Raw genomic sequence first — 27010 nt, 5'->3', positions numbered from 1 at the left:
ACGCAAGATGCTCCTCGTGGGGTACGGCTGCTGTTTAGTACCGAGCCTGTTGAACACCGAACGCGGCATCAAGTTGGCCTGCGCTCCGGTGTCGACCTTCAGCTGCACCTGCTTTCCTTCAATGTTCGTTGTTACAACCCAATCGCGACTTTCGTGACCACGCTTGCTTTCCGTTGTCCTGATCTCCAGAACGTCGAAGTCACCGTCGCTCTCCACTCCGTCGACCACGTCATCAACTGCTGCTCGGTTGCTCGTACAGCAGGCGGCGAAGTGATTAGGCTTCATGCAGTTGTTGCATATTTTGCCGTACGCCGGACACTTTCTTGGCGCGTGTGACAAGTTGCAGTACCGGCATTTTTTTCGTCCCTTCTTAAGTGGCGTTCTTGAAACAGGTTCAATCTTGTTTTCTTCAGCCCACGCTTTATTTTGCGATTCAGCAAGTTCCTCAGCCTTGCAGTATTCCACTGCTGTGACGAGGGTCAGGTCCTTCTTGCGAAGAAGTTTTTCACGCAGGGAAGCGCTAGAAATGCCATACACGATTTGGTCCCTCAGCATGGAGTCTCGTAAATCACCAAAGTTGCACGTTCTTGCTTTCAGCTGCAAATCCCGAAAGAACTGTTCGAATGGCTCTCCGTGTGCCTGACGACGCGAGCGAAACACATAGCGTTCGTAAGTCTCATTACACTTGGGCAAGCAGTAGGCTTCAAACGCTTTAACCAAAGCATCGTAGTCTTTAGCTTCCTCCGGCGTCAGGTTCAGGGTATTTAACACATCAATTGCTTCTTGACCGGCGACGTGCAAAAAAATTGCAGCTTTCTGCTCCTTACTGCGTGGTTTGATGGGCTCCGTAGCTATCAGGTACAGCTCGATGCGTTGCTTGAATGTCTGCCAGGACGCCGCTGCGTTGTCGCCCAATTGCAGTGGCTCGGGCGGGCGTAGTTCAGTCATCGTGGCGTCCCACTTCTGACACCATGTATCGAGCGTCTTGTAGAAAGCGTCTGCACACGGTGGTGGACACAAGAACACTGGTTTATTAATAACAAAAGGAACGCTTGCGTACAGCGTTGCCAGGCGTTGCTCTATTGGTTGTACACAGTGTTGCCTTGTTGATCGCCCGTTACAGAGAGCGTGTTATGAAACACAAAGATGATTTTATCACGCGTGTCATCACGCAATTTGCCCAGAAAAATCCCATACGGTTGCCGCTACTATTCAAAGAGAACTGACGGATTACAGTTATATGTTGGTGACCATGTTGTACTGTGCGCTGGTGGTGATCAGTTCGCGCGAGTTGAAATCCCGCATGCAGCGAGACTGAACATGTACTATTCTTACCCGTGTGGTGCTAAAGAAGAACTTGTTCTTGGGCGAGTTGGTGCCTGAGTTTGCTAAACGTGTTAACTTTGGCGCAAAGCTAAAACATGAAAAAAAAAAAGCGTCTTCGGAGCAGCGTGAGCGGTGCTTACTGGACGGTGTTGACCAGGGGCGTAGCCAAGGGGGGGGGGGTTGGGGGGGTTCAAACCCCCCCCGAAATTTTTAAGTTTTGCTTGCGTATATAGGCAGGCACACATACAAACGCACGCACGAACATACATAAAGTATGGTTGAACCCCCCCCCCCCCCCCCGAAAAAAAATTCTGGCTACGCCCCTGGTGTTGACAGTGTCCAGAGGTGTGCGCCCAAAACAGGAACTGGACGCCAGGTGCACGCGTTGAATCGTGTAATGTCTTTTTTCAGAGACAATGACTTATGCATAATGCAATCGGACAGAGAAGATGGTTTTGTGATATTGTCTCACGTGCCTTTAATGAAAAAGCCTTGCAGGCTGTTAATAAGAATTTCAAGTGTGTGAAAGTGAGCTTTACAAAAGTCGAGAAGAACGTAGGCAAACTGTGTGAAGAAGTTGGGGGTAAGCGTTTGTCTAAGCAGATTTCTATGTCCAAAGCAGATAGTTTGCTAGCATTTTTAGCGCTAAAACTCACATGGTTGATATACCGTTCCGAACGATTATCAGTGAGCGGGGAACATACGTGTGTGGTGTTGAATGTTTTCGTTGCAAAGGCAATACAGGATATCTCTTTTCAGCAGATGTGAATGATCTTTTTTATGCTGTTCCACCCTGAGCTCTTTTCTGCAGTTAAGCAGTGCACTGAAGAAAGTGACGAGGCTGATTTTGTAGCTAGGGCAGAAATGTCGGTCTCTATTTTGATGTCTGTGTTTGAAATTTATCTCAACAGCACCTTATTTTCTTTTAACGGTGGCATTTATCTACAAAAGAAAGGCATTTGTATCGGGCCCAGTGTAGCACCAATTTCAGTACATCTTTTTATCTCGTATTGACCAGGCACTACAATGTGTTTATACTTTATTTCATTCATTTTCTATTTTTAGGTGTGTTGACGATTTTTTTATTCTTTAATATAAGATATGCCATGTGCCTTACCATGAAATGGTATATTTCATTTTAGGTGCCTTTAAGACGAATCCTAAGGATCTAACTTTCACTCATGAGCTTGAGACCGACCATTGTTTGCACTTTTTAGATATTTGCCCGGCTGTGAAAAACGAGCATGTTTCTTGCGCTTACTTGCCTCGCAGCACAAAAGCGCTATTGTCTTATGATTGTTAAATGTGCATCGCTTTGTATTGCCTTCAATCTGCGTTGCGCAGGTCGTGTTCACCCATGATGTACTAGCCTTTGCATTCAGATTGGCAAACTCGAAAAGGCTGGCTTCCTTCGGATGGTTTTGGTTGACGTCACCGAGTCTTTGCTACAGAAAGTGAAAATCAGTACTCTGGAGGAGCACTTGAGAGAACGGGAGCGTGCAAAACCACAAGTGCTGCCGTGCGTGCACAAAGCGAGCCATAACCTGATGAAGGTGGCCACTAGGCGTGGAATTCCTGTTGTGTTTTCCGCTCCAAATGAACTGGCACAGCTGTGCCAGCGAACCTCTAGTGCTAAGCAGCAAGGGTGCCAAAAGAGGCACATGAAACCCTTCAGGCGGCGTGCCGAAGGCGTTGTCTACCAAATTCCTGTGAGCTGTGGCAATGGCAAGTCCTATACATAGGACAAACGGGACGTAATGACCACCTGAGGGAGCACGCCAATAGTATTGGCAAAAGTGATGGTGCGCATCTTCCGGTGCATGTTAAGGCATGCGCATGTACGTCACGTTTCGAGCAAGCTAAGATTGTTGGCAAGAGCAGAGACCAAACGGCGAGATAACTTTTAGAAGCGTTTCATATTTCAGGGAATGGGTTCGCCTGTGTCAGTGGCACATCATTCGTATCGTATCAATCTGAGAGATCCTTTTTTAATGGACAGCTTACGTATTGACATGTTGACGTCACAGTTTCACGCCCCTGCGCATGCGTATAAGTTTTCTTGATTTCCAATCTTTGCCGTCAATAAACAGTTCGTAGTTTGGTGCCCCCCTGACTCTTTCCTCTGTGTTTTTTCATGTAGCTTTGCGCCAAAATTAACACGTTGAGAGCGGTGCTATGTTTTCGCATTTTGCTTATTACGTTTAGTTATTTCTTTATTAACAAAATCCAAGTATTTTTCAATCTAATGATTCCTTGTTTTGATTTTGTTTTCGCATGTGCGTAACTCAGACCATAAAAGTGCCTTTTTAGTGCTAACTTACCATACCCCCCCCCCCCCCCCAACCCAGCAGTTGCCCCCCCCTGAAAAAAGTTCTGCGGACGCCCATGCGCCCAGTAGAGCGCGTAAGTCACTGCTAGGTGAGTTCGAATACGATGATGCAGGGGCTGAATGTTTTTGATTATGGCACGTACCGGTACTTTCTGTACTGTTGCACAAAAACGCTCCACGAAGAATTTCATCACGCAGTGCTCGGGCCTGCCACGCACGAACAGCCTGGTAAACGTCTGCTTGCAATGTTTTACTACGTGCAAACCGCACAATACGCGCTAAGTTTACGCCGGGACTACAAATCTGAGCAGAAGCGAATCACCGCGGAGAGCATGCCGCGGGGCGTCTGCTGTTTTGTTTGCCCCATAGCGGTTTGTTTGCCCCATAAATCTGACGTCACTTCCGCTACACTTTTCGCAATGCATTGGGATACGATAGGGCCTCTCCTGAGTTTTCCTTCCTCCATGTGTCTGTCGCCCTAGCGCGCGCTAGCCTGCTTACACGATATTTGCTTTAGTGTGCTTCCGCGACGATAACGTGAAGACATGTGTTCGGCGTGCACCAGATGGAGACGTTCTGAGCCATAAATGTCTTGGATTTCGACCGATTTCGACTCTACAAAGTGGCACCAAGACTAATGGCAAGACGAGCAACAAGGCCCATGTGCTCCGATTGTTTGGTGAGTTGAGTGGGCATGGTAGTTACTCCTATTACATGCGAAGCATTTCTTAGCGAACCTCTGGCACTTTGAGCTTTTCTATCTACGTATCTATCTATCTATCTATCTATCTATCTATCTAGCCGCTTACGTTTGGGTGCTCTCATGATCGCCCCTTTAACTTGGTGTAGATCAAAATTTGCACGGTAGGGTAAGAGAATTTGACAAATATGATTCCCGGGTCATGACATGAATAACGTTAAAATCCTGTCGCGTACGTCGTCAAACGCTTTCCACTAGACACGTGTGGCACATACCCGTTTACCACGGGTCGCGGTGTACGGGTATGCGCCACAGGTGATTGACAGTGTATATCTACCCAGGAGCGGCGAGAACAGACATTGGTAGCTTAAATGCTAGAGTGTTAAGGAAAACCAATATCGGCAGCGTTGACTCAACGAATGGAAAGAATGAAAACAAAGATCCCAGCAGGAATCGAACCCAAGCATTCTGCGTGGAAATCAGGTATTCTACCACTGAGCTACGCCAGGTCTATAAACTGGTTTGGGAAAACAGCCTACGCAGGCGTAATATCGGTACAACGTCAATTGTGGTTGTGGTGCTGGCTATCTAATTTTACAAGAAAGCAATAGACACTACATGGTACTCCTACGATGTGTACTCCTACGATACAGGCGTCATATCAGATTAACGTCTGTAGTTCCAGTGTTGGCTCCGCTTTTATAGCAGTATAATAAACATTACGTTTGTATTCCTATGATTCAGCAAGCTATATTGAAGCATTTATTGACCCCGGAGGAATGCATTAACGAAAGTGACATATGGTATCCACATCACCGTACGGTAAAGTGCACTTCGTCCACCAGAACGACGCAGTGTCCTCTTCATTTCTTACGAGGCTGGGCGATGGCCTCATGCTGACCGAGGATGATGCCAGATTGATTGACAGCCGCTTTGTAGACTAGGCTACGTAGGCCAGTTACGCCCAGGTAGTCTACGAATACGACAAACACCATCCACTGATGTTGGTCTACGTTGAACTATCCAGGCCTACCAGCCTCGACGGCCTATACCTCATCAGCGCGAAGGGTGGCTTCAGGTTCCGACATGTCGCCGGCTCTGTCGACAGATATTCGTTGACGAAATGACCGAGGCATCCACGAACTCGAACAGCTCTACTATACCACATGCTTCACTATACATGGTCCCCTCGTCACCCCGATCACGACCGGATCCTATAACAAGTCATGACCAGCTGCTGGTGCTCACTGATCACGGTGATGATGCCCTTGTTCAAGAACTGTCAAGAACTTCTTGCACACATGCACACGGGTTCGTGAAACGTGCGTGCGTTCTCAGGACACGTATAAGCACTACGTATCAGCTTACCACTTCTGGTGTTGGTAATACCCACGTTGCCATTGGCAGCGTTACCCAGCCGTAAACAACTGGTTATATAACACATATGCGGCTCTTCAGCATATTTAAGTGTGCGTATAAAATTTATACAAATCTTTAGCGTCATTTTGTAACGTGTCGCTCGGTAAAAAAAGTTACGCCACAGACACCCGTCGACCGCACGGAGGTCAATCTTAACGAGGTGGCGCACAACGTGGCTCGAGGCCTCACGTTCCGAGCTGCGTGTGCGGTTGACACTACCCGAAAGGACTCCCTTGTGAGTGGGGGGATAGACTAACCAAATTCAGCGATATTACCCAACACTATAAAATTCAGCGACGGGAATACCCCCCGCCCCACCCCAAACTTAGCCGGGCCCAGTCCGTTCAATGGCGGCAATTACAAACAGGCACCTACACTAATCCCGTAATTATGAAGCACATTTACCCTGATTTGTATACAGACAACTCATACAAGTATTGCACCAATAGGGCCACACTAGCGCATATTCTCTGGGAGTGTCCAGCGCTAATACGCAAAACTAGGGACGCGGCCTCCAATGAAGACCTTCGGGTGCGTTGGCGGGCCGCGCTGCTCAGCTCAGGACTAGACAATCAACTCTGGGCGATCCAGCAGGCCAAGGAAGCTGCTGAGAGACACGGTCTCTCGGCCGACTCCTAGGCGGGAACCCAGCCCGGAAACCTGCAGGAACTTATTAAAGTTATTCACTCACTCACACTCACCTACCCGAACATGTTTAACTTAGCGCAACGACGACGAGGACACAAGAGAAGAGGAGACAAACCACAGCGCTGACTCGCAACTGAATATTTTATTAGAAGACAAGAACGAAAAAGGGGCACTTCAACCCTCACACCCATGTGACACACAAAACCAATGAAATGGCAGGCCAGCTGACATCCTGAAGGACAAAGAGCCTCACGCCGATTACGTGTACTCTCCAACACCAGAGAAGTAAAGATATCGTGCTGTCTGGAAACCTAACCTCGCTATCATGTAGGGCATTTTCGTTCTTGTCTTCTAATAAAATACTCAGTTGCGAGTCAGCGCTGTGGTTTGTCTCCTCTTGTGTCCTCGTCGTCGTTGCGCTAAGTTAAACATGTTCAAGTATTATTACCAACTGGCCCAGCTATCAGTTCTTCTACAGTCACCTACCCGCCGCATGCTTCGCATACATCGACTCGCACGGTACGTGGGATCTGCCGAATTTTTTAGTATTTACTTGATATCACCTTTTTTTGTATTCAAACTTGGGACGAAGCTGAAAGGTCCGGAAAATTTGTCTCCGGTATTTGATGACAGCGAGACCAGCGACGCCTCGATTGCAAGTCCACACGCTCTCAGAAGTTGAATGATTGAGCGCATATATTATTGCAGTTTGTTTTTGTGTTTGTCAGTATGCACAAAAAACGTAGCATAGATTAGAGGTAAAGGACAGGCGCCCTCCTCGTGAGTGTAGTTGGAGTCTCGCAAGCCCTTTGTAAGTATTTACAACGTGCGTGTTAAGCCGAAAACGCGTTTATCGCCTCATAGTAAAACGCTCTTGTCGATGCGGTTTGTGTGTTGTAGTGCGCGCCAATTGGCTTATCATACTTGTTCGACATAATGTCACAAGAACCACAGAAGGCCACATGATAATTCATTATACAAAATGTGCATAGCATATGTACTGCACTGGTGCGATTTTTATTTCATATTTTTTTATTTTTACATAGTGCAGCCCAATTAGGGCTATCGCAGGAGTGGGTTTATTAATGGTGTTGGTTTAATTGCATAAGCACGTAACATGCAGCACGTGTGTTATATCCAACTCATTGCAGCCTGACTGCTGTGTTGGGCTTGCAACGATATGGAATCTAGGCTGCCTTTACTACTGTCTTACATATTACCGTTGCCTCATCGTGAATCTACCCTAGCCTAATTTATTTCATGCCATCTTTAAGTTGAGATTTAGTGGCATGCTCTAGGTATGATAGTCGCACCACCATCGTGAAAAAGAGCACGTCACAGATAGTAAGTGATCATTGAGTTTGCTGTAATTTAAGGACGAGTTTGCAGTTCATTCTTGGGTACAGCTCAAAAAACACAGGACGCAAGCGTGTAAACGGGATAAGGTGCTGCTTAATTTTAAAAAAAATTTTGCCCCTTTCTTTTCCTTCCTTTCTTGCCTCAAAATTTTGCCGATATACTGTTTTCTTCCACGCAATAAGCCACAGTTGGGTGTGTAATATTTCACTCAGTTTTTTGCTATAGTTCAGCTCCTGCAACATTGTGAACATGTGCAGTGAATTAAGGTCTAGATAATTTCTCACTGTGCCGCCTACTTTCTATACGTTGCTTCGAAGGTAAACTTTAATTAAACATGTGTTACTGTTTTCTGATTTCATGGCTCTGTTTATTTACAGAATCTTTCAGGCACTTCCTCGAAAGCGGATGAGGCAGTCCAGAAGAAATTGACACAAGACATAGTTGCCTTGGCAAAATAGTCGCCCGCAAGATCGCCAACATCATCAAGGGCCAGAAGAAGCACTTGTAGTTTTGATTTTGAGAATATATTTGAACATATGCCTCATTCATCCACTGTGATTATCATTGCAGGGGCGCTGCCACAGTGTGGGCCTTCTGCATGACGACAAGACATCCATAAAACACTTGCGCAAGACTAATTCTAATGGGGCTGAGAAGTGGGCAAATACAAAACTAATACAATGCCAGCAGGCAAATACAGAACCAATAGGCCAATATAATTCCAATTGGCTAATAGAGAACCAATACACCAATATAGGTCCAGTAGGCTGATATAGAACCAATAGACCAATAGCCAAATACAGTTCCAATAGACCTATAGAACCAATAGACCAATAGGTGTCAATAACCCAATAGGCTATTGGTTTTTTATTGGGAATTTTTGCTAGGGAAGGGAAAAAACAGCAAATCAACTGAGTGGGGGCGGGGAATCACTGCATGCGCTTCACCGAGCGGACGTTTTCGCCGCCTGTCTATTCACGCGGGCCTTCCGGTGCAAGTATTTGTAATAGAATGACGACACATGTTCATTACAGCTGGGAACACTTAGTGCTCGAAACGCAGCGAGCGGACTAAACACGAGCTCAAACACTCCCGCGGCACTGCGACCTTCCGAAGTACGGCATGAACAAGAAGGCATTGCATGAACAAAGCATAGAGTTTCCTAAAATTAACTAGAGGGGACTCTGGCGCTGCGATCGTTCAGCTACCATGGGAATGATGGGTAGTACACAAATTTGCCTAGTCTTCGTGCTTGCGGCTTCAAACGTACTTGTGGCTTTGTTTATTGTGTGTTTTGGCTTTTGTTTCGGATAAAAGAATAGACCGTTGTGAACTTCGTGACCAGGTTTTAATCGCTGAGCCTAAAGAAGTTAAAGTGGCGAAGTGAAACTGCTGACTTTTGCTGAACTTCGTTTTGCGACAAAGCGGATGCAGCCGACGCGGAGCCAAACGGAGCCGAAAGTACGAAGTTTAGACAAATTTGTGTACTACCCATCATTCCCATGCTGGCTGAAGCGTCATGCGTTGCAGCTCCCATAGACACTAGCGCCAGAGTTCCCTCTAGTAAGTATTGTAGGAAACTCTATGGAACAAAGGTGTGTGTGTGACAGGGTTGCCGTTGGGTAGATTTGAAAAAGAGCCAGAATTCAAGCTAAAAGTAGCCAAAGTAGCCAGGTCTTTTAATCTTATCGCCAAACTTGTAGCCAAATGGCAGAAAAGCGGTATTATGAAAAGAGGTTTTATCATTGAACAATATATAATACCATTTTGTGTCAGCAATAAAATAGCATACGAGCACAGTTATTTTCTCCTTCATGCTTGGTCTTCAAGCTGTAAGCAAGTTGCAAATAAATGAACAGATTATAAGTTCCGTGCACCTGTATACATTTTATATAGAATAGATATAGTAATTGCCAGAGAGACAGTAATTGAAACATTCCAGCCAACCAGTCAGTAGCTAATGGTAGAAGAAGGTTGTGCTTGAAGTCTGCGACTTCAAGCACGACCAGCTTCAAGTAGCGATATCCGCTTGAAGATGACCGGTCCAGCTTCATTTTGTAGCGGATCTCTGTGTCTGTCAAGTTCACCCGAAAACACGCGCCGTGCATCAGCCAGGGGCGGATCCAGGTGCCAACTTTGGGGGGGGGGGGGCGGTTTCTTCATCTGACCGGGGGGGGGGGGGGAGTGGTAGGGTAGGGATGAGGAGACAGACAGGCATTGCAGGCAGGGGGGGGGGGGAGGTGACACAGGCTTTGGGGGGGGCGATCGCCCCTACCGCCCCCCCTCTGGATCCGCCACTGGCATCAGCACTACAAAACTGGCTCGTAGCGTCAGCATCGATGGCGGGCAGCGTGAACAGCGTGCTAGGCACGCGTTTGCCAACATGCGCGCAACTTCGTCAGTTTGATCTTAGCCAAAAGGCGTACTTAAATTTCATCTTTAATTTATTTGTAAGTTGTATTTCCAATTTCTTAATACTTATTTTAATTCATAAAACCACCCAATTCATGGCCTATCCCCCATAGTGGGTGTGAGACACTGACTGGGCGAACAAGAACTTCATCACTCCGTCTCGGCAGGTGCACCGCGCGTTGCGTTCAGGTGCCTCGATGAGCATGACCGGACTCATGGCGGGACTATAGACACGCGCTTACACTGGCTGACGCGTCAGAAAAGCTTGGAAACAAAGGGTAGTCGTCAGGCTTGCTTGGTATTTTATCTGCAGATAATGAGAAAAATGGCTACTGAATGCGCTAAAATAGAGGTTCAAAGTAGCCAGAAAGTAGCCATGGCGCCAACCTGAAATTTTTGTCGCCAGACTGGGTCGTAAAGTAGCCAATTTGGCGCAAAGTAGCCACCAACGGCAACCCTGGTGTGTGAATACTTTCAAACCAACGTTTATAGAACCAGGTAAGTTGCAAAACTCCCAGCGTCAGCCAACCCGTCGCGCGGCGCCGGGACAGCTTCCGGTTTGGTGGCGCTGGCGGCGCAACAAGCTTCCGCTAGCAGACGAAAACGCGTAGTCTGCGTGGCAAACGCCGGGGCCACGCCGGCGCGTAGCCGTTCAGAAAGGGCTCGGTTGTTTACTCGCCGACTGTAATCGTGATTTTTCGTTACGCTGCCGCTGCAATGTAAAACTGAGTAATATTTAGCAGCGGTAAGGCAAAGTCAGTAAAGCTATGGCTTTCAAGACCGTCCAAGATAACTGACGCTTGATAGCATAGCATACGAGTCTGCCCATTACCCTATAAGAAATTAACTATATGGCGCATTCTCGTAGCATAATTATTTAGCCAAAGCGGATGCTTGGGCGTGTTGGTACTTGACTGTGCAAGTATTGCGTGGCGTTAACGAATAAATCTTTGTTGTAAGTCAGCGCTGTTGTTTGTGCAATCCTTTTTCTGGTGCTCCGTAGTTTTTCGCGCTATTTCTTTTTCGATAATTCTTCACTTTCACTTTTTTGAAGTGAGGAGTTCTCACTCTGTACCGCGGCTGTCGTTACTTGTAATTATTGAGTGGTAAAATCGCCGTGTGTGTACTGCACGCCACAATTTCAGTCCTGCTACAGAAAGAAAAATTGTATTTATTTTTCGCACGCAATGCAGAGAAACAATTTTTCAGATATTGCATGTATGGTGTGATGCGCACAAACGGCACAACTTATTTACAGTCACAGGCATTAAACCTTATGAAGACAGCTCTAATTAACTGTAAAAAAATTATTTACAGCACAATTTTTAGAATCACTCAAATCAAGGCAAGTTCGGGAATATCTTTGGAATGCAATCTTCGACGAGGCTCCTTTCTGCTGGCGATTTCAACCTTAATTCTTATTGTTGACCGTGTGAGTGAAAGTATTCAGGATTTCTTCCTCATAAATTTGCATATCACATACAAGTGATATGTCGGACAGTTTCTTGTCCATGGCGCGATCCCACGTCGCTCGCTGGTCAAGGTCACACGGGGCACAAATAGGTTACCAACCGTCTCGTATTTCGCGGGACTGTCCCGACTTTTTATACAGCGTTGCGAGCCGTCCCTGTCGGGACAGCTGTATGTCCCGGATTTATTCCGTACCGTCCAGTTAGAACTTTTTATGTGATCCAACGCACGCCCGACAACGCGCGTCACGCTCCAGAACATAAAGTTCTCACGAATAGCACGCACGAAGCAATGTTGCGGTGGCTAGCGGTGGCTGCGAAGGGCTTCAGTTTCTTTGTCTGAACTTCTGTGCGAAACGCGACGACTTTTACGGATACATTCTTCAGCAAGAGGAAATGTTGCGAGCAGCACGTAGCCAGCTTAAAAGGCCGAAACAATGGACACCCCCCCCCCCCCCTCCGACTCGTCCCGGCTCCCTTCATTGAAGAGTTGGGAACCCTAGGCACAAAAGAAATGTCGAGGTGTCTCGGAACAGAACATGTCGGCATGGTGAAGACATGCAGCATATCCGAAGCACAACAGAAAACGCCAAGCTGTTCGCGCAGAAAGCAGCCTCCACGGATCGCCAGCTGAAGAGAGCGGAGTGAGTGAATCCTGTTGCGACAGCAGCGCCACATCTGTCGCTGATGGCGGCGGCGCCGCGCAACATCGCTCAGTTTTGCAACTGACCTGGTTCTATAAACGTTGTTTCAAACGAATGCACCATTATCCATTATGTCATAAAAGTTGCTTTCCACAGCACAAACACATTAGTCTTCAAAAAACCGCTCTCCACGAAAATCTAGGGAAATCTAGAGAATTTTTTCACTCCAGAGAGGGAAAAAGTGGCTCCGCAGGTTGGCAGCACTGCTGCGGGGAAACGAGCGGGACGCGTTTCAAGCAACGTGTGTGGTCTGTTTGTTGTCACTCGCATGCAGCGCCGAAATCTTGGTTTTCCGCAAGGCGAGCCTGCAACCAACCTTGCCTGTGGTGGGGAGAGCTGTGTAATGCGCGAAGAGGTGAGCGATGTAAATCTTTCGGGCAGTGTTGTTGCAGGAGGGTTCGTGACGGACCTACCCGACCATCTTGTCGTCGCTGTCACCGTGCATTAACGCGAGTGTTCGCAAACTGCCGCCGAGTTCTCCACCGACCGTGTACCGTGGCTCGATGACAGCGGACGCATTGACCCGCGCACCCCGGCGGTACTCCCTCGACTCACGTTCTTCGGTCCGTCGCTCGCCCGACAATGCGGCTCAGCGGCCCTCGCAGCGCACTACTCTCGTCCGTGCTTTGGACGCTTGTCGCCGCGCACAGCGTCTGCGGCGAGCTTCGATCGAGTGCGGTCTCGAGCGACGCTCGCTCTAAGCGGCACGGAGATGCCGCTCCTGCGACTGTCGCAACCAACGCCAGCGGTGAGCGGCAGCTGGTGAGCGACAAGGGGCGCCCTTCCAAAGGCGCTAGCCGCCACCACGCGACACCGCTAGACGCGTGGCCAGAGAAGTGCGCCAGGCCGGCCAAGTGCGAGCCGCTCGTCAACGCTACCTGCTTCGGAGCGCCGCTGCCATACAGCCACACCACCGTCGAGTTGGCCAACGACTCGTCGTCGCAGTTCGAGATTCAGGTACGGAGCGTGCGCCAGAGGTAAAGAAAAAGATGGGATTCCAGTCTATCATCGTTTGTCTGCATTCGCATTGAATTGAGGTTGGGTCATTAGTGCAAAATAACAGTACTTCCTTCAGATACAAAGCAGTGGCGGAAAAGGAGGCCGTTTGACACTATCTGAACTGTTGTGTGCATAGAGCGTGAAAACGTGGAGCTCGAAATATCATGTTCATATGCGGAGTATGATAATCAAAGTTGTTCTACAGCCAGCCATGGGCAAGTAGTGATTACGAGAAGCGAAACACAGTTGAAACTCGATTTAACCAAGTGATGACTGCGCTCGGGTTATTATTTCGTTATATCGGGAAGTTTGTAAAATCAACATTTGGATTTTTCGGTGCTTCGATATCTTAAATTGTAATGTAGCGATACCCGAAAAGCTAGCACGATGTTGTTTCTGCCACCAACCCACCATGCACTTGTGAAAAACCCACATCAGCAGCCCTGACATAGAAGGCTCCATAGAAGGTCCGATCAGTGCAAGCCAGATATAGACGATCATGTTGAGATATGACCACCTAGCTATATGCAAAGATGCGGCGCATAAATGCAGTGATTGTGCGAGCAGGCTGAGAGATAAAGTTACGAGGGGACGACCAGTGCAATCTGTCGCATTAATCATGAAACAACAAAAGCAACCACTAAAATAGACAACAATAGAAACTTGCTGTGTGCTCCCAGGAGAGCACTTGTAGCTGGTTTCAGGGAACTGGAATGCAACACATGGCCACAGCCTTATCAGGATCCGCATGCTGGCCTTGACTGGAAATAATAAAGCCAATAAACTTAACAGAGGCCTGGTCAAAACAGCACTTTTATAATGAAGCCTTCAGTCCACTCGCCTGCAGAAGCACAATGCTCCTGCAGGATGCTTGCAAATGTGGAGAATGACTCACCATAAATGAGAACGTCATCAAGACAAGCATGAACTCCACACCTTTCAGGCCTGTGCTGCATATCTTGGAAAGCTATAGGTATGATTCTCTGGAAAGTGGACGGAGCATTTTCAGTCCAAATGGCATGCACGTCCACATGTATGCACAGGTTGGCAAAAATTGTGGAGCTCACTCAGACTCACTCAAGAACTATATTTTGTTCTTAGGGCTCACTCGGACTCGGGTTCACAAAAAGTTTTCTCAACTGGACTGACTCACTTAGACTCACACTCACAAACAATACATGCTGTAGGCTGACAGCGGTGAACAGAGCGTCAGCCGTCCATAAACTGATCATCACTGGGACGCACCGTCTTTTATACATCAGCCTTATTACTGGTGGTTGTGCAAGCTCTGGAATAATCTTGACTATTCGCATCCTGTGCGCAGTCTTAACAAAATGATCTACTACTATCACAAAGCTTCTCAAACACTACGGTGCAGTCTGCACTGAGCGCTGCTAACAGTCTTTGGTGGGTCAAACCCGAATACATCAAAAATAGACACTCGTGGCAGTATAATCACCATTTTCAATCATGGTGGGAATGCTCTCTAATGCCAGTGTCTCACATAATCAATGTGGTGAATTTTGATCTCGTATATTCAGATATGATTTATCAGTGGTTGCAATCCAATAAAGAAATTTTTATGAAAGACTGGACTGACATGAGGTGTTTTATCAGTAACTTCTATGAAAGAGTTTGCGCGGAGAGGTCAAGGCACCCCTCTACTTCCGTAATTCACTCATGCCTCTGATGAATGAATATCGAGGTGTTGTATGAATGCTAGTGCTTTGCAGTATGTGTGAGTACTAGGCATGAACATAAATGTGAGCCGACATAAGGATGATAATAGTGCTAAAGTCAACTCATGAGTGAGTTTGCCGACCTATGCATGCCTGTGCCATGATGAATAATAAATGCCATCTTCTCGTAGTCTTGTGGGTGCAAACTTACTTGCCAGTATGCACATTTCAGGTCAAGGGTAGCAAGTATGTGCAACCTGATATGTTTTGGACGATGTCGTCTAATAAGGGCAACAGGTGCATTACAGTGATTGTGCATTCATTCAAAGGCTTATAGTTCACACACAAGCACTTTTTCTCTCCATGGGCCACCACAATAACTGGAAAGGCCCAAGGGCCAGAAGCTGGGAGGATCATACCTTGGTGGAGCAACTTCTTTATCTGAGTTTCCTGGAACTGCCTGTCTTCTGCAGCCTACCAGTATGGGCTCCGACTGTACGGTAAAGCATCAGGTAACAGGTCAGTGAGGTCCTGCATACCAGTGAAGTCGCCAAGATCATCGTCATGGCGAGCAAAAACAGCATTGTGTTCGGCCAAAATACCTTTTATAACTGACCGCTGGTTGAGAGTGAGCTGGCTGCCAATGCGGGCCGATGGAATATCAGGATGAATGGGCACAAGCACCGTGTCAGAAGCGAGGGAGTCTGACACGAGATGGGTACTACTTGAGGGCAACGTTTGGTGCTGCTAACGCTTGCCATGGTGGCTGCTCTGGCAAAAGGAAAGGAGCACGTTGCAGGCAGTCTTTGGAACTGGGTATGACTCAAGGAAAAAGGACAGACCTAGCTGGGATCACAGCATTTGCCATTCTTGGGACCAGTTTTTGGTTTGCGGTAATAGTGACGCTGTGGCTGTATGCTGCAACTGTGTTGGTTTCGGTGCTGCAGAGAACAACCAGTCCTCACCAAGAATGAGAGGGAGTACATTATCCTCCAAAACAGCAGCTTCAACAAGTCCTGTGACTGGGCCGGTGGATATCTAAAAAGTGCAGCACCAACAGGCAGCACTGTGCCCCCTCTGACCACCGCAATAGGGAGCTCGGTCCATGACATTATCATGCTTCCAGCCACATAGGCTTTAGGGATTAGTCACCTTCGATCCCGAGTCGGTGAACGCTTTGCCTTCAGCGACTCTCTTGACAGTTACCTTGAAGAAAGGGCATTGCTGCTGTGAGTCGTCGAGCGTAATGGGTGCACTGTGCAATGCTGGAGGCAGCTGTTTCTTTCGATTGGTTGGAGGTGCTTATGATACCAACGATGATAAGCGGTTGGCACGTGTAGGGCATTTGAATGCCAGATGCCCCAAGGCATGACATTGGTAGCAGACAGCTTGAGACAGCTCTTGGCTGCTCTGAAAAGCTGGAGTGCCGTACTGTGCTGTAATATCTGCATAAGTAGCTTCTTGTTGATCTGCGGGCAGCTCTGAAATGCACTTTCTTGATGTTGCACCTGGGAGGATTGTGGTGCCAATGGTTTTGGGTGAGGCTGCTGACACTCTGCAGGCTTAAAGGCATGAAATGGTTGTGACAGCTGCTTCACAGAACCGTAAAATGGCGACAGGCTTACTTTGGCTTGGAGATGCTAGTGCACACACTTGTTGAGGCTAGTGCAGTTGCAATAAAATCGGCTACTGTGAGTGGCTGGCTGGCTGCTATGGCAGCGAGGATGTATTGTTCGCGTAAACCATGCAGCAGGTAGTCGATTTTTTGGTCATCGTAGAGGTTAACTGTGCAGCGCTCAATTATCCTCAGCTTGGCAAAGGCATATTGTTGCAAGCTTTTGGGTGGGGCATGGGTTACCGTGATAACCTGTTCTTGCCACTCGATGAGGGACAGTTCTGTAGAAAATGTGTCCTTAAGGGCCCCACTTCACGTGGCCCAGCTGGTGTACTGGTTCCTGAACGAGAGATGCCAGTTTTGCGCCATACCTTTCAGCTTGTTAGCGGCGATGATGCATGTAGTGGTGTCGTCCCACGAAGCAAGCTGCTGCACTCGTCGCACATCATCAAGCCACATGTTGACACTGTGGCTGCGCGAACCGTCAAACCGCGGGATGGAAGATGACAGATCGGGAAGGGTCATCGTTGCTGCAGGGCAAGGTAGCTGCTCAAACAGCAAGGCAAGACTGTAGAGGGGCTGGGTCTAGCATCAAAGGCACCAGAACGGTTGAGGCAGAATGCATTTGCTCCTACCGGGGGGTAACTTAACGCTGCTGTTGAATGTCGGCTTCAAGTAAGTCGCTGAATGAGGTCCTCTTTCGAACATGTAGTGTCGCCGTGCCAGTTCTTCACGTATAACGTCGACGCCTACGTGCAACATTATCACTGGGTCGAAATGCTCCTACACAATTCCCATCATGATGTTCTGCAGAGCCGGCTGTGCGCAGGCGCTCACACACAACACACAATCTTGCTAAGCGCGTCCACTGGCAAGTGCATATGCAGAGGCGCGCACAAGGAGGTGAGCGAACGGCGGGAAACGTTCTGCTGAGGAAAAAGACAAAAATGACGAACTGACTGTGGAAGGGTGAAGGCTGGCTTACTTACTGAGCCGTTGGCGTACTTGCGTGGCTGCACAGAGGCTCGGGCATCGACTGCACCAGATGTGAGGGCTGGACATGAAGGCTGAGGCGTCAGCGAGGCATTGTGAGTAGGAACAGAAGAATGCATTTATTGGAACATCGTGAAACCGGTAAAATGTTACCATCCACGCCGGAGACAGGAGTGAGAGAAAAAGTGCGTCCTGGCCCTCACTAGGGGCTGGAGTCATGCTGACGTAACGGCACCGGAGGTGGCGCTAGTGATTAGCCAGGCCGCTATGCTACAGCACATGCGGGCACTCACATCGGTGTTGCACCATCCGCTATGCGGGCTACAGGGATTGGAGCAGGAGTGAACGCTTTCTTTAAAGGGGCCCTCCAACACTATTCAACCCCCCATTTTTTACTTGCGGGTTGCGTAGACTGATGGCTGGGGATAATTTTAGCATAAGTTTAAGCACCGATATCAAATTATTTAGTATTTTAATCACGCGTTGAAGTCGCTACATCGCTGCTGACCGCATCAGCGCGTAGTGGCGCTTGCCAGAACTATTGCGGGCGGAAATGACGAAGATGGGCGCTAGCCTATGATTGGATAAATGAAACGTTAGAAGTAATAACGGCGTTGCATCAAAGTTGAGATTACTATTGTGTTTCGTTTTTCTTTTCTGTGCTTTTTCAATGAACTCCAAATAGCCGCCGTCGCAACAAAAAATATCACTACAACCACAAAGTACGACAGAGGCGCCGGTTGCCATTTCGCCTCTGGTTGCTCTGGCTTTCTTTTTTTTTTTTTTTTGCCTGCGCCGGTCGGATGTCCATATGAAACGCTTGCCCCTCTTCCTTCTTTTTGCGTCTGTACGTTTGCGAGCTGCCTCTTTCCGCATGTGCGGTAGGCTCATGATTGTTGTTGAAACGGTGCAAGTAATCCTCTTCGTTGAATTGTTGTCGCTGCACACTTGTAACTCGTCGGGCTGCTCACCGAACAACCCGCGTAGGGGCGACCGTGTTTAACCGCCCATGCCGCTCCACAAATTCCCTTCTCAGAATGAGAAGAGGGAATGACATGGAATGTCGTTGTAAGGAACAGCAGACAAAGCCTCCCCAGCCTCGCTACGAAGCAGTAGCGCCCGCTCAAGTTCTGACAAGTCAGGAGGAACCACGTTTGTTACTATGGCAACGACGTCAACAATACGTTGGAAAGGAGAAGCAACAATGGTGTGCGAGCTTCCCCTACGTAAGAGCTTTCAGCCCATTTCATTGGAGCGCCATCCGACGTCACAGCAGAGAGTGAAATGTGGTCACGTGACCCCGCGAAAATCGAGTTGAGGGCAGGCATTTTTTTTCTTGTATTTTGAATTTTCTAAATTGAATAACTTCGTACTGCGTGCCGCTATCGTTGCCGTTCTTGCTGAACTAGTTCGTCCGTACTTCAGCCTACGCAATCCACGAGTAAAAAATGGGGGGTTGAAGAGTGTTAGAGGGCCCCTTTAATTGAGCACAAAGTTCCTGGACAGATTAGGTGTACTAGGTGGGTGGTTATTGGGTCTGTTAACTGGGCAAAGCGTCTGGAGTCCTGTGTTGGCCAGTTCATGATGTCAAACAGTCTAGATTAATGAAATCATTGCGTGAGGATCTTCATGGACTTGAGTAGGAACCAAAGACGCAGCTTCAATTTCGCAGTGAATGATGTACACAATATTGCCGGATGCAGCAGGAACTGATCATAGACGGTTGTCCTCGCAGGTAGTTGATTTAGCCATGTTGGGAAGACATGAAAAGTATGGAGTAATTCAACAACTTTTTGCTTCAAAGTGTTTGCATTCATTAATGACATCGTCCACTGTCAATGATTTTCTGAATACCAGGAGTGTAGACGCATTATCCGCGATCCCTTTGAGGATGGGCCTGACCTTTTTCATTTGTAGCATGCTCTCATCAACCTTGCAGCAAAGTGCGAGCACATCTAGGATGCATGTCGCATATGATGTGGTGCAAGTCTGGAGTTGGCATGCGAGTTCTTTGTGTGCCACATGAAGGCACCCAGTTGTCTTGCCAAACAGACTGATTAGTTTTTGCTTGCACACTTCCCAACTCATGATCTTTTGGTTGTGGTTGGAAAACCACACTTTTGCCATTCCCTCAAGGTAAAATAGGATATTGGCCAGCATAGTGCCAGAAAAGGTGCCTAGGTCGCGTGATTGTGTCTGATTGATGGTGCGGTTAGTGGCAGTTCGCTGGTTGGTTAAGGCATGGTTGATGAAGTTGCTGATGCATCCGCGTTCTTGTCTTGAGCCAGCATTGCAGGCGCAGCCAAGGACTGTCCACTGCGTATATCCAATGTGAATCTTGAAGGAGAACCTGCACTCTCCATTAAAATGTTAAGAGGGAAAAGGTGTTGGGCAGTATATTTGCAACATATTGTCACGGGGTCATGAATGTCGACGAAGGCAGCAGTCGGCGTGTCCAAGATGAAACTCTTTATTTGGCTGAACTTATGGCCGGGAAACTGAAAGTCAAACTACAGCAATTCGCCTCGTGCGTCACCGATGGTGGCGCTGCGAACGGCGCTTCGGTGATGCAAAGGCGGGGATTCGGCTTTTGTCGTCTGCTAGGATCTGGCTAGAACAGCAGCATTTTCGTTATAGTTCGCTCGCGTCACACGGCGTTCCTCGACTACTAGCTGTTTTTTCTTCTAATTATAGTTCTTTAAATGACTGCTAGCATTACAGGAAGTTTAGAAACGTTAACGTTTAACGTATCTTCTATATACCCACAGCCATCGTGGTCGGGATCATGCCCCCGGTTTCGTAGCGTCACTCACTGGGCTGGATGGCGTTGAAGTAGCCTACGTGAATGCACGAACGTCCCACCAAGCGAATTAAAGAGAGTCTACGCTACTCTCCAAGTGAAGCACGATCAATAAAAGTTAGCGTTGTGTAAACAGACTTGAGTTGAATGAAAATTCACACTCCACTCCCAATTGTAGTCATGTGAATCTGTGTGCACAAAATGTTTACAGACAAAATAAAATTGATAACTTCATCGACCAGCGGGTTATTGAAGACAACTAGTGTAGATTGGATGAGTTGGATGCACATTAAAACTTGTTACACATACTATCGGCTCCAAATGAAACACCAGCAGTGGTGCGCGTGGTACAGTTCGCACCCTTATGATTAGAGATAGATATACTCCTGTGGTTTGCTGCTCGTGAGCCACATTCATGCTTTCGATCGCGCAGTGCTGCCTAATCGGGTGTGCGGGCCTGTCAATGGTGATGACAGGACGGCGCGCACTTTAAGGTTCCTAATGCTTGGGAAACGCGCTCCACTGTTCGTGTTTCATTTGACACCAATTGTACAGCTTGGTAAATAGTAGGAAAAATCAGTGAATGTGTCAAGGAAGAGAAGAAAGAGAGCTCTTTCCCACCATTCTTTTGGCCCCTTTGGCTGGTTATTGCTATTCCTTACCGCACTGTAACAAGATTGAAGATTTTAAGGCGAAAGCCTTAGATTCCTCATGAAACACTAAAATTGACCGTCGGTGTCCTGCGTCGGCAACGTCAACACGAGTGATGCAAAAAATCATCACACGATGACTTCATCATGACGTACAGACCGCCAGAATTTCTGACGTCATAACGTCCTGTCACATGATGACGTCATCACATGACATTGTCGCTTTGCATTGCCTCCCTGATCGGACTACCGATCACGGAGGCAATGCAAAACCAGGTGATGTGTAGAAAGCTTGCAATGCCTCCGATCCTTGAGGCAGTGCAAGACCACATTACGCCCAGAAAGCATTCGGAGGGGGGCGGGAAAGGAACAATACATTGACTGAAGGAAAAGGACAAGATGGCTTTTACCTTCGAGTCATCTTAGGCAAATACATAAGGGACCCTGTGAGTCAATTTAGTGCAGTGATCGCACCACGCCTTATCAGGAGTTGACCGTTGAGAGTGATTTACACTATTTTATTGCAAATACATCTTGTTGCGACTTTCTGATGCGAAAGCTTTGTATTTATCTACGTTAGTATGGTTACGCTAATCTTTTTCACTATACTTTCAGATGACTATGAACGAGTCAGAAAACGTCGTTTTATTACCTAGGGATTAAAACATGTTCCATAAAAAAAAAAAAAGACTCCGCATAACCTACCAATATTTCATATCACCGTCATGCATCTACTTTTGACTCGTGCTCTCAACCTTTTTATTTCTTGTTTAAATTTCAAGTACTTACGACGCACTTACACATTTGGATTTAATCAAAGGTTGTTGTTTGTAACAACCATTTAATTTATTTGAATGACATCACACGTCGCTTCTCGTGCACTAAAACTCCGAATGTAGGAATTTAACCGAAGGAGCTGGCTTGGCAACCGAACACGCGCACTACGCGGTATACATATATTGCGCTTTAACGCAGACACGCAAGCCGAAGCCCAAACGCTGAGTCAGTGATCGAAAAGGGGCCGGAAAGTCATTTTGAGTGTGCCACGGCCATAGAACAGTTGCAAAAAGAAATCGTCGTCATACATGCAGATGTACACATTGATTACTAGCAGACGACACCAGGAGCAATCGACCCTGAATGTGCTCCTGACTGCAACTCCGCTCGATTTTGCTTGGCATTTGTTTGAACATTCAGTACATATTGCTTTATGAACTTGCCCACTAATGTTTCAATAACTCGAGCAGGACAGACTGGTCGCGGCAACGTCAAGCAGCCTTCATGTAGCGCGCGAGCAAAGAGCGGCGCTCGAGTCCTTTCTGTAACGTCACGCGCAAGAGGGCGCCACACAGAGATCTCGAGGCGAATATACACTGTACACTGATAGCGGCGAACAGAGCGTCGGTTGTTGAAAAATCGATCATGGCTGGGACGCGCCGTCTTTTATACATCACGCTTCGAACTTTCCAGCCTTATCATTGGTGGTCGCGCAAGGTCTGGAATAATCTAGACTATTCGCGTCCTGCGCGCAATCTTAACAAAGTGATCTACGACAATCGTGAAGCTTCTCAAACTCTGCGGCACGGTCTGTGTCAAGCGTTGCTAACCGTCCTTGCTGGTCAAACCCGAATACATCAAAATAAAACGAGAAGTGCGCGTAGCAATATGTACAGCACTCAGATGCAGGCGTACTAGGATGTAGCGCAGTCTGCGCGAGAGATCACCGAGTGCCGTGTTCTTCCGTACTGTGTTCATCTTCATCTCTGGCACCTTGTAGTAACACTTTATGTCGATTTTAGATGAGTAGAAGTTTGGGCTAGTTGGTGATGCATACTTGGTAAAATAAAGTGCAATTAGATGGGACAAACAAAGGTAAGGCAGATGGAACGAAGTGCTCAACTGTGAAGATGTATTGAAAGGCAATGCCACAGCTAGACACATGAGTTTGCACATGAGCACAAGATGTTTTATGGCCAGCAACAAAAAACAAGAAACAACAAAGTTAGGCGCGGTAAATCCCCGTGACAACACTAACATGTGGCAAATGAGTGCGCAAGAATTTCCGCTTGAAATGTGGCGCGTGGGTGCGCAGTTGACTACATAAAACCGTAAAAGGAGATAAACAGGAGCAGATACACTAAACAGAAGAACAGAAGTAGAAAACCCGTTTAAATGTGGCTACTGATGAATCGCAATTCCTCGTTTAAGAGAGCGACTGAAGCGACACTCGCACACAAGTCGGGCCCAGAGTTTTCGATCAAAGCAGCTTTTAATATCTCTTGTTCTAATTTGGTATCTCCGCGACCTACCATATCCGTATTCATCAACAGTGGGCAACAACCGCTACCTTTACAATGTAAGGCAAGGTTTGACCCCTCTCCCGACTTCAAGCACCTAAGTGTTGTCGTAGCCGGTGATTAAGGCACTGACTGCTCTGCCCCAAGTAAACAACACAACAGAATCCGTGCACTGGACATACTGATATTCGTGTTTGGTAGTGTAGCGTTTCCTTATTTGGGTACTTGTCATGCGTCTGCATAGTTTCACTAACTTGCATGGTGCTAGGAAAACGTGATCTACCCCATGCCTAGCCGCGACTCTCTTCGGGTTATGTGACAATTTGCGCACATACGGGACAACCTCGTACACACCCCTCTTTGGTGGAATGCCTGCATCTACGGCATGCTCCTTGCGAAGCTGGTTTAGCAGCGTTTCTGCGACCGCTAGAAGAAGTGTACGAGGGAAACCTGCCTGTTGCAGTCGTGCTTATGTTGATAATTGAAGGAAAAGAAGACATCAACAATAAAATTATTGCACACCACTTTACCCTTTGCAAGAGCATTGCAAATAGGAACAGTTCCAAATTTCTGGGTCTTTTTTTCTTAAATTTATAGTAGATAATCTTTTTTTTTGTCAGTAATACAGGGAGCTGAGTTAGTTGGTAGGTAGTCATGTTAAAAAGGCAGGGCGTGTAAACACGGACACAAGAGAGAAGTCAAGACACCACAAACTCCGGCATTTGTGGTGTCTTGACTTCTTTCTTGTGTTCATGCTTGCATGCCTTGTCTCTCTTGTCATTTGTTTTAATGTTTTGGGGCAGAATACACAAAAATGCTACTAGAAGAGCCAGCGGGCACGCAACAGCTGTGGCAGTTGCACCATTTTGATATAGTTTCGTATTTTTGTGCCGAGCTGCACCTGAGCGGCGATATTTGTTGATATAGCGCCATGCTGCGCCAAAACACCCATCTAATCACAAAATTTTTCATTTACACTAGTTTTAGTAGCGAATGAAGCCCGTGTTGGCAACCTGCAGTTGGGAGGAGCAACGTCATCAAGGGAGTGACATTTCCATAGGGCCAATGGGGACGAAATTTGGAAGCGACAATAGTGCCATCTGGATTCTGTAGTTTATTGCACTTATAGAAAAGAAAATGTCCACTTACTAATAGCAGAAGTAGTATCGATCATTTTTCACACATTATTTAGATTTAAACACCACATGCTATATTTGCATTATTTAAAACTTCCTAGAAAGTGAAATAATTTGAAAAGCGCCAGGGCGCTTTGGAGGCATCAATGTCACAGCTGGCGTTGTGCATAGCACACAATGATGCCTTCACGGCTGGGTAGCGGCTGTACTCCTTAGCTTGTTCTGGATAGGTACCCCCTCCAACATTTTTTACAGTGAAAGTTGTTATGAGATCACAACAACAGCCATTTCTGGCGCCGTAGTTGTCTGCCGCCACCACTGGTGTCCGTAACCACTATCACACGAAATAAGAAAAAATGTCCAGGATACAATGGGGTTCGAACCTGGGCCCTCTGCATGGCAGCCCAGTATTCTACCTCAGCACCATGCCGGTGCTTGAAACTGCTTTGCAAAAAGATCCTCTACAGGCTTCATGTCGGGAAGGAACCACATTAATATATGTAATTTAGCATGTTAGAAGAGTAAAATAACAACCACACAATGCGAATTCTTCAACGTGTGGGTCGTTGAATGCTTCCTACCCATTACAAAAGGCTCAGCCATAATTCTTCGTCGTCATCAGGCACAGCATCAACAAAGTGCACATAATGCTTACAGGTGTGTAGCGAGTACCACGGTTCTTTGCGGAATGACGAATAATGGTGTAGTGGGTGCTTCCCAACTTCACAAAAAGGATGATTTATGGCGTAGTGGGTACCTTGCAAGTGTACTTGTATTAATAGCCTCAAGAGGGTTTACAACGGGCTCTAGAAATGGCGCCCTTCCAGCTTTCGCTGTGACTGTGCTGCGCTTTCTGCGCAGGCCGGGCGTTTTCTCGTCTGCATAATATATTTCGTGTTCTTCTAGACGCACAAACACTAAACACTCAGAAGTTTCTTGCATACTTACCTTAGAAGGTGTAGCGCTGCTGCATTCATGTCGAGTGAAATTGCAATGCTGTTCACACAAGCTTGCTGTAAGTAAACAGATTTGTTCTGATGGAATTGATGTTTACATAAAACGAAGGGTGCTTGAGTAGTGGTTCAGCATACCAGTGTGTATATGTGCTGTACATGCATAAGCATTTGTATGCAAAAAGGTACATGCTACACGTTCGGAGCATAGATGCTCTCCAGCGCTGAATGAATAAATACAGTATAACCTCATTACAACAGACCTTCATAGTGAAGAGGATTTTGGTCTGTTGTAAAAGGAGTATGTAAAATCCAAGTACTGTTACAACATACTTTTATGTAAATGCTGAATGGGTCTGTTATAACCTGTGGAGATAGGTTTAGCGCAAAGCTTACCCTACGAGGCGACCGTGAAGGGACGCGACGTTCTCCACTGCCGCAGCGAACAAAGACGCTACGGCCGGGTTCGTCGATTCTCCGGCACGGCGCAGAAAAGGCACTCGAGGCAGGAGGTCAACAAACAACGCGGGTTTATTAACCCAAGATGCAGCACAGTACGACAGTCACGGGCTTGCAGGCCGTAAAGGGAACTCCGCAAGACCGATCGAGTACGCTTGCCAGCGGTGCTACGACTATCACACAAAGGGCAGCAGTCGAGCACACGAACGAGAAGCCGCCTGCTAGAGCAGCGCGTCAACCTCTCGTGCTAGCCTGAGAGCATCTGACGCGGGCGAGCCCGCGCCAGACAGAAGCGAGCTCAAGGGGAAAGGGGGTTGTCACTGGCGGCCAATGAGGAACGGCGTTGCTCAGTGACGTAAGCTAGCTTGGAGGCGTGAGCATGTGAGCATGTCGAGGCATGCCCGGACGCGTGCCCGCGCGGGGCCAGCACACGCGCTAGCTGGGGAACGAGGCGCCAAAGGGAAGGGCGCGCTCGATTCCCACAAACCAGAGAGAATTACGAGTCACAAATGCGGTCAAAGAACGGATTTATTCTTAATGGGGTACGTGGCTTTCTTGCTTCGGAAAATTTTAAAAATTCAATTTCCTGAAAGTCACATTTTCAGTTTCTGTAGCCCTTTTTCTAGTTGATTCCACAATATCGTCACTGGGCGCCGCCATTCTGCGCATGTCGGAAAGAGCATTTCTCCGTATTCAAATTACCCGCTTCAGCTAGATCCTCCTCTTAGAAGCAAGCATCCAGAAAGCAAATGTTTGTCGTTCGTCTTGAGGCCTCCAATTGGCTGTTTCTGCCATGTTGCTCCAGCACCTACAGAGTACCGATTTTTGCTCCGGGAGAGCATCGTCTGCTGCTTGCGCGTCGCGAGGTCACGGCTGTCGAAAATCGTGTTACTTACTGACGCGTTCGCGCTCGTTGTGTGTTCACGGGTCGATGATCATTTAAAATATAATTACATTTTACTTTGGCAGCTTCAAGCGGATGCTCAGTTGTCCGATTTTGATATCGCGCCACACTCGTCACGAACATCGCAGACGCGTGTCTCGGACCGATTCGTCAGACCCG

General features: G+C 47.4%; 1 protein-coding gene across 1 annotated transcript in view; it reads left to right on the top strand.

Annotated features, from left to right (window-relative positions):
* Nucleotides 1–12572: 12572 nt before the first annotated feature.
* LOC119384062 (smoothened homolog) overlaps nucleotides 12573–27010 on the top strand; it is a 126126-nt gene continuing 111688 nt past the window's right edge. Inside the window, 1 exon segment of the mRNA XM_037652349.2 lies at nucleotides 12573–13323. Coding sequence (XP_037508277.1) covers nucleotides 12949–13323 — 375 coding nt within the window. The 5' untranslated portion in view covers nucleotides 12573–12948.

This window comes from Rhipicephalus sanguineus, chromosome 2, assembly GCF_013339695.2.
Source record: "Rhipicephalus sanguineus isolate Rsan-2018 chromosome 2, BIME_Rsan_1.4, whole genome shotgun sequence".
NCBI lineage: Eukaryota > Metazoa > Arthropoda > Arachnida > Ixodida > Ixodidae > Rhipicephalus > Rhipicephalus sanguineus.
This window is presented reverse-complemented; position numbering and strand designations above follow the sequence as displayed.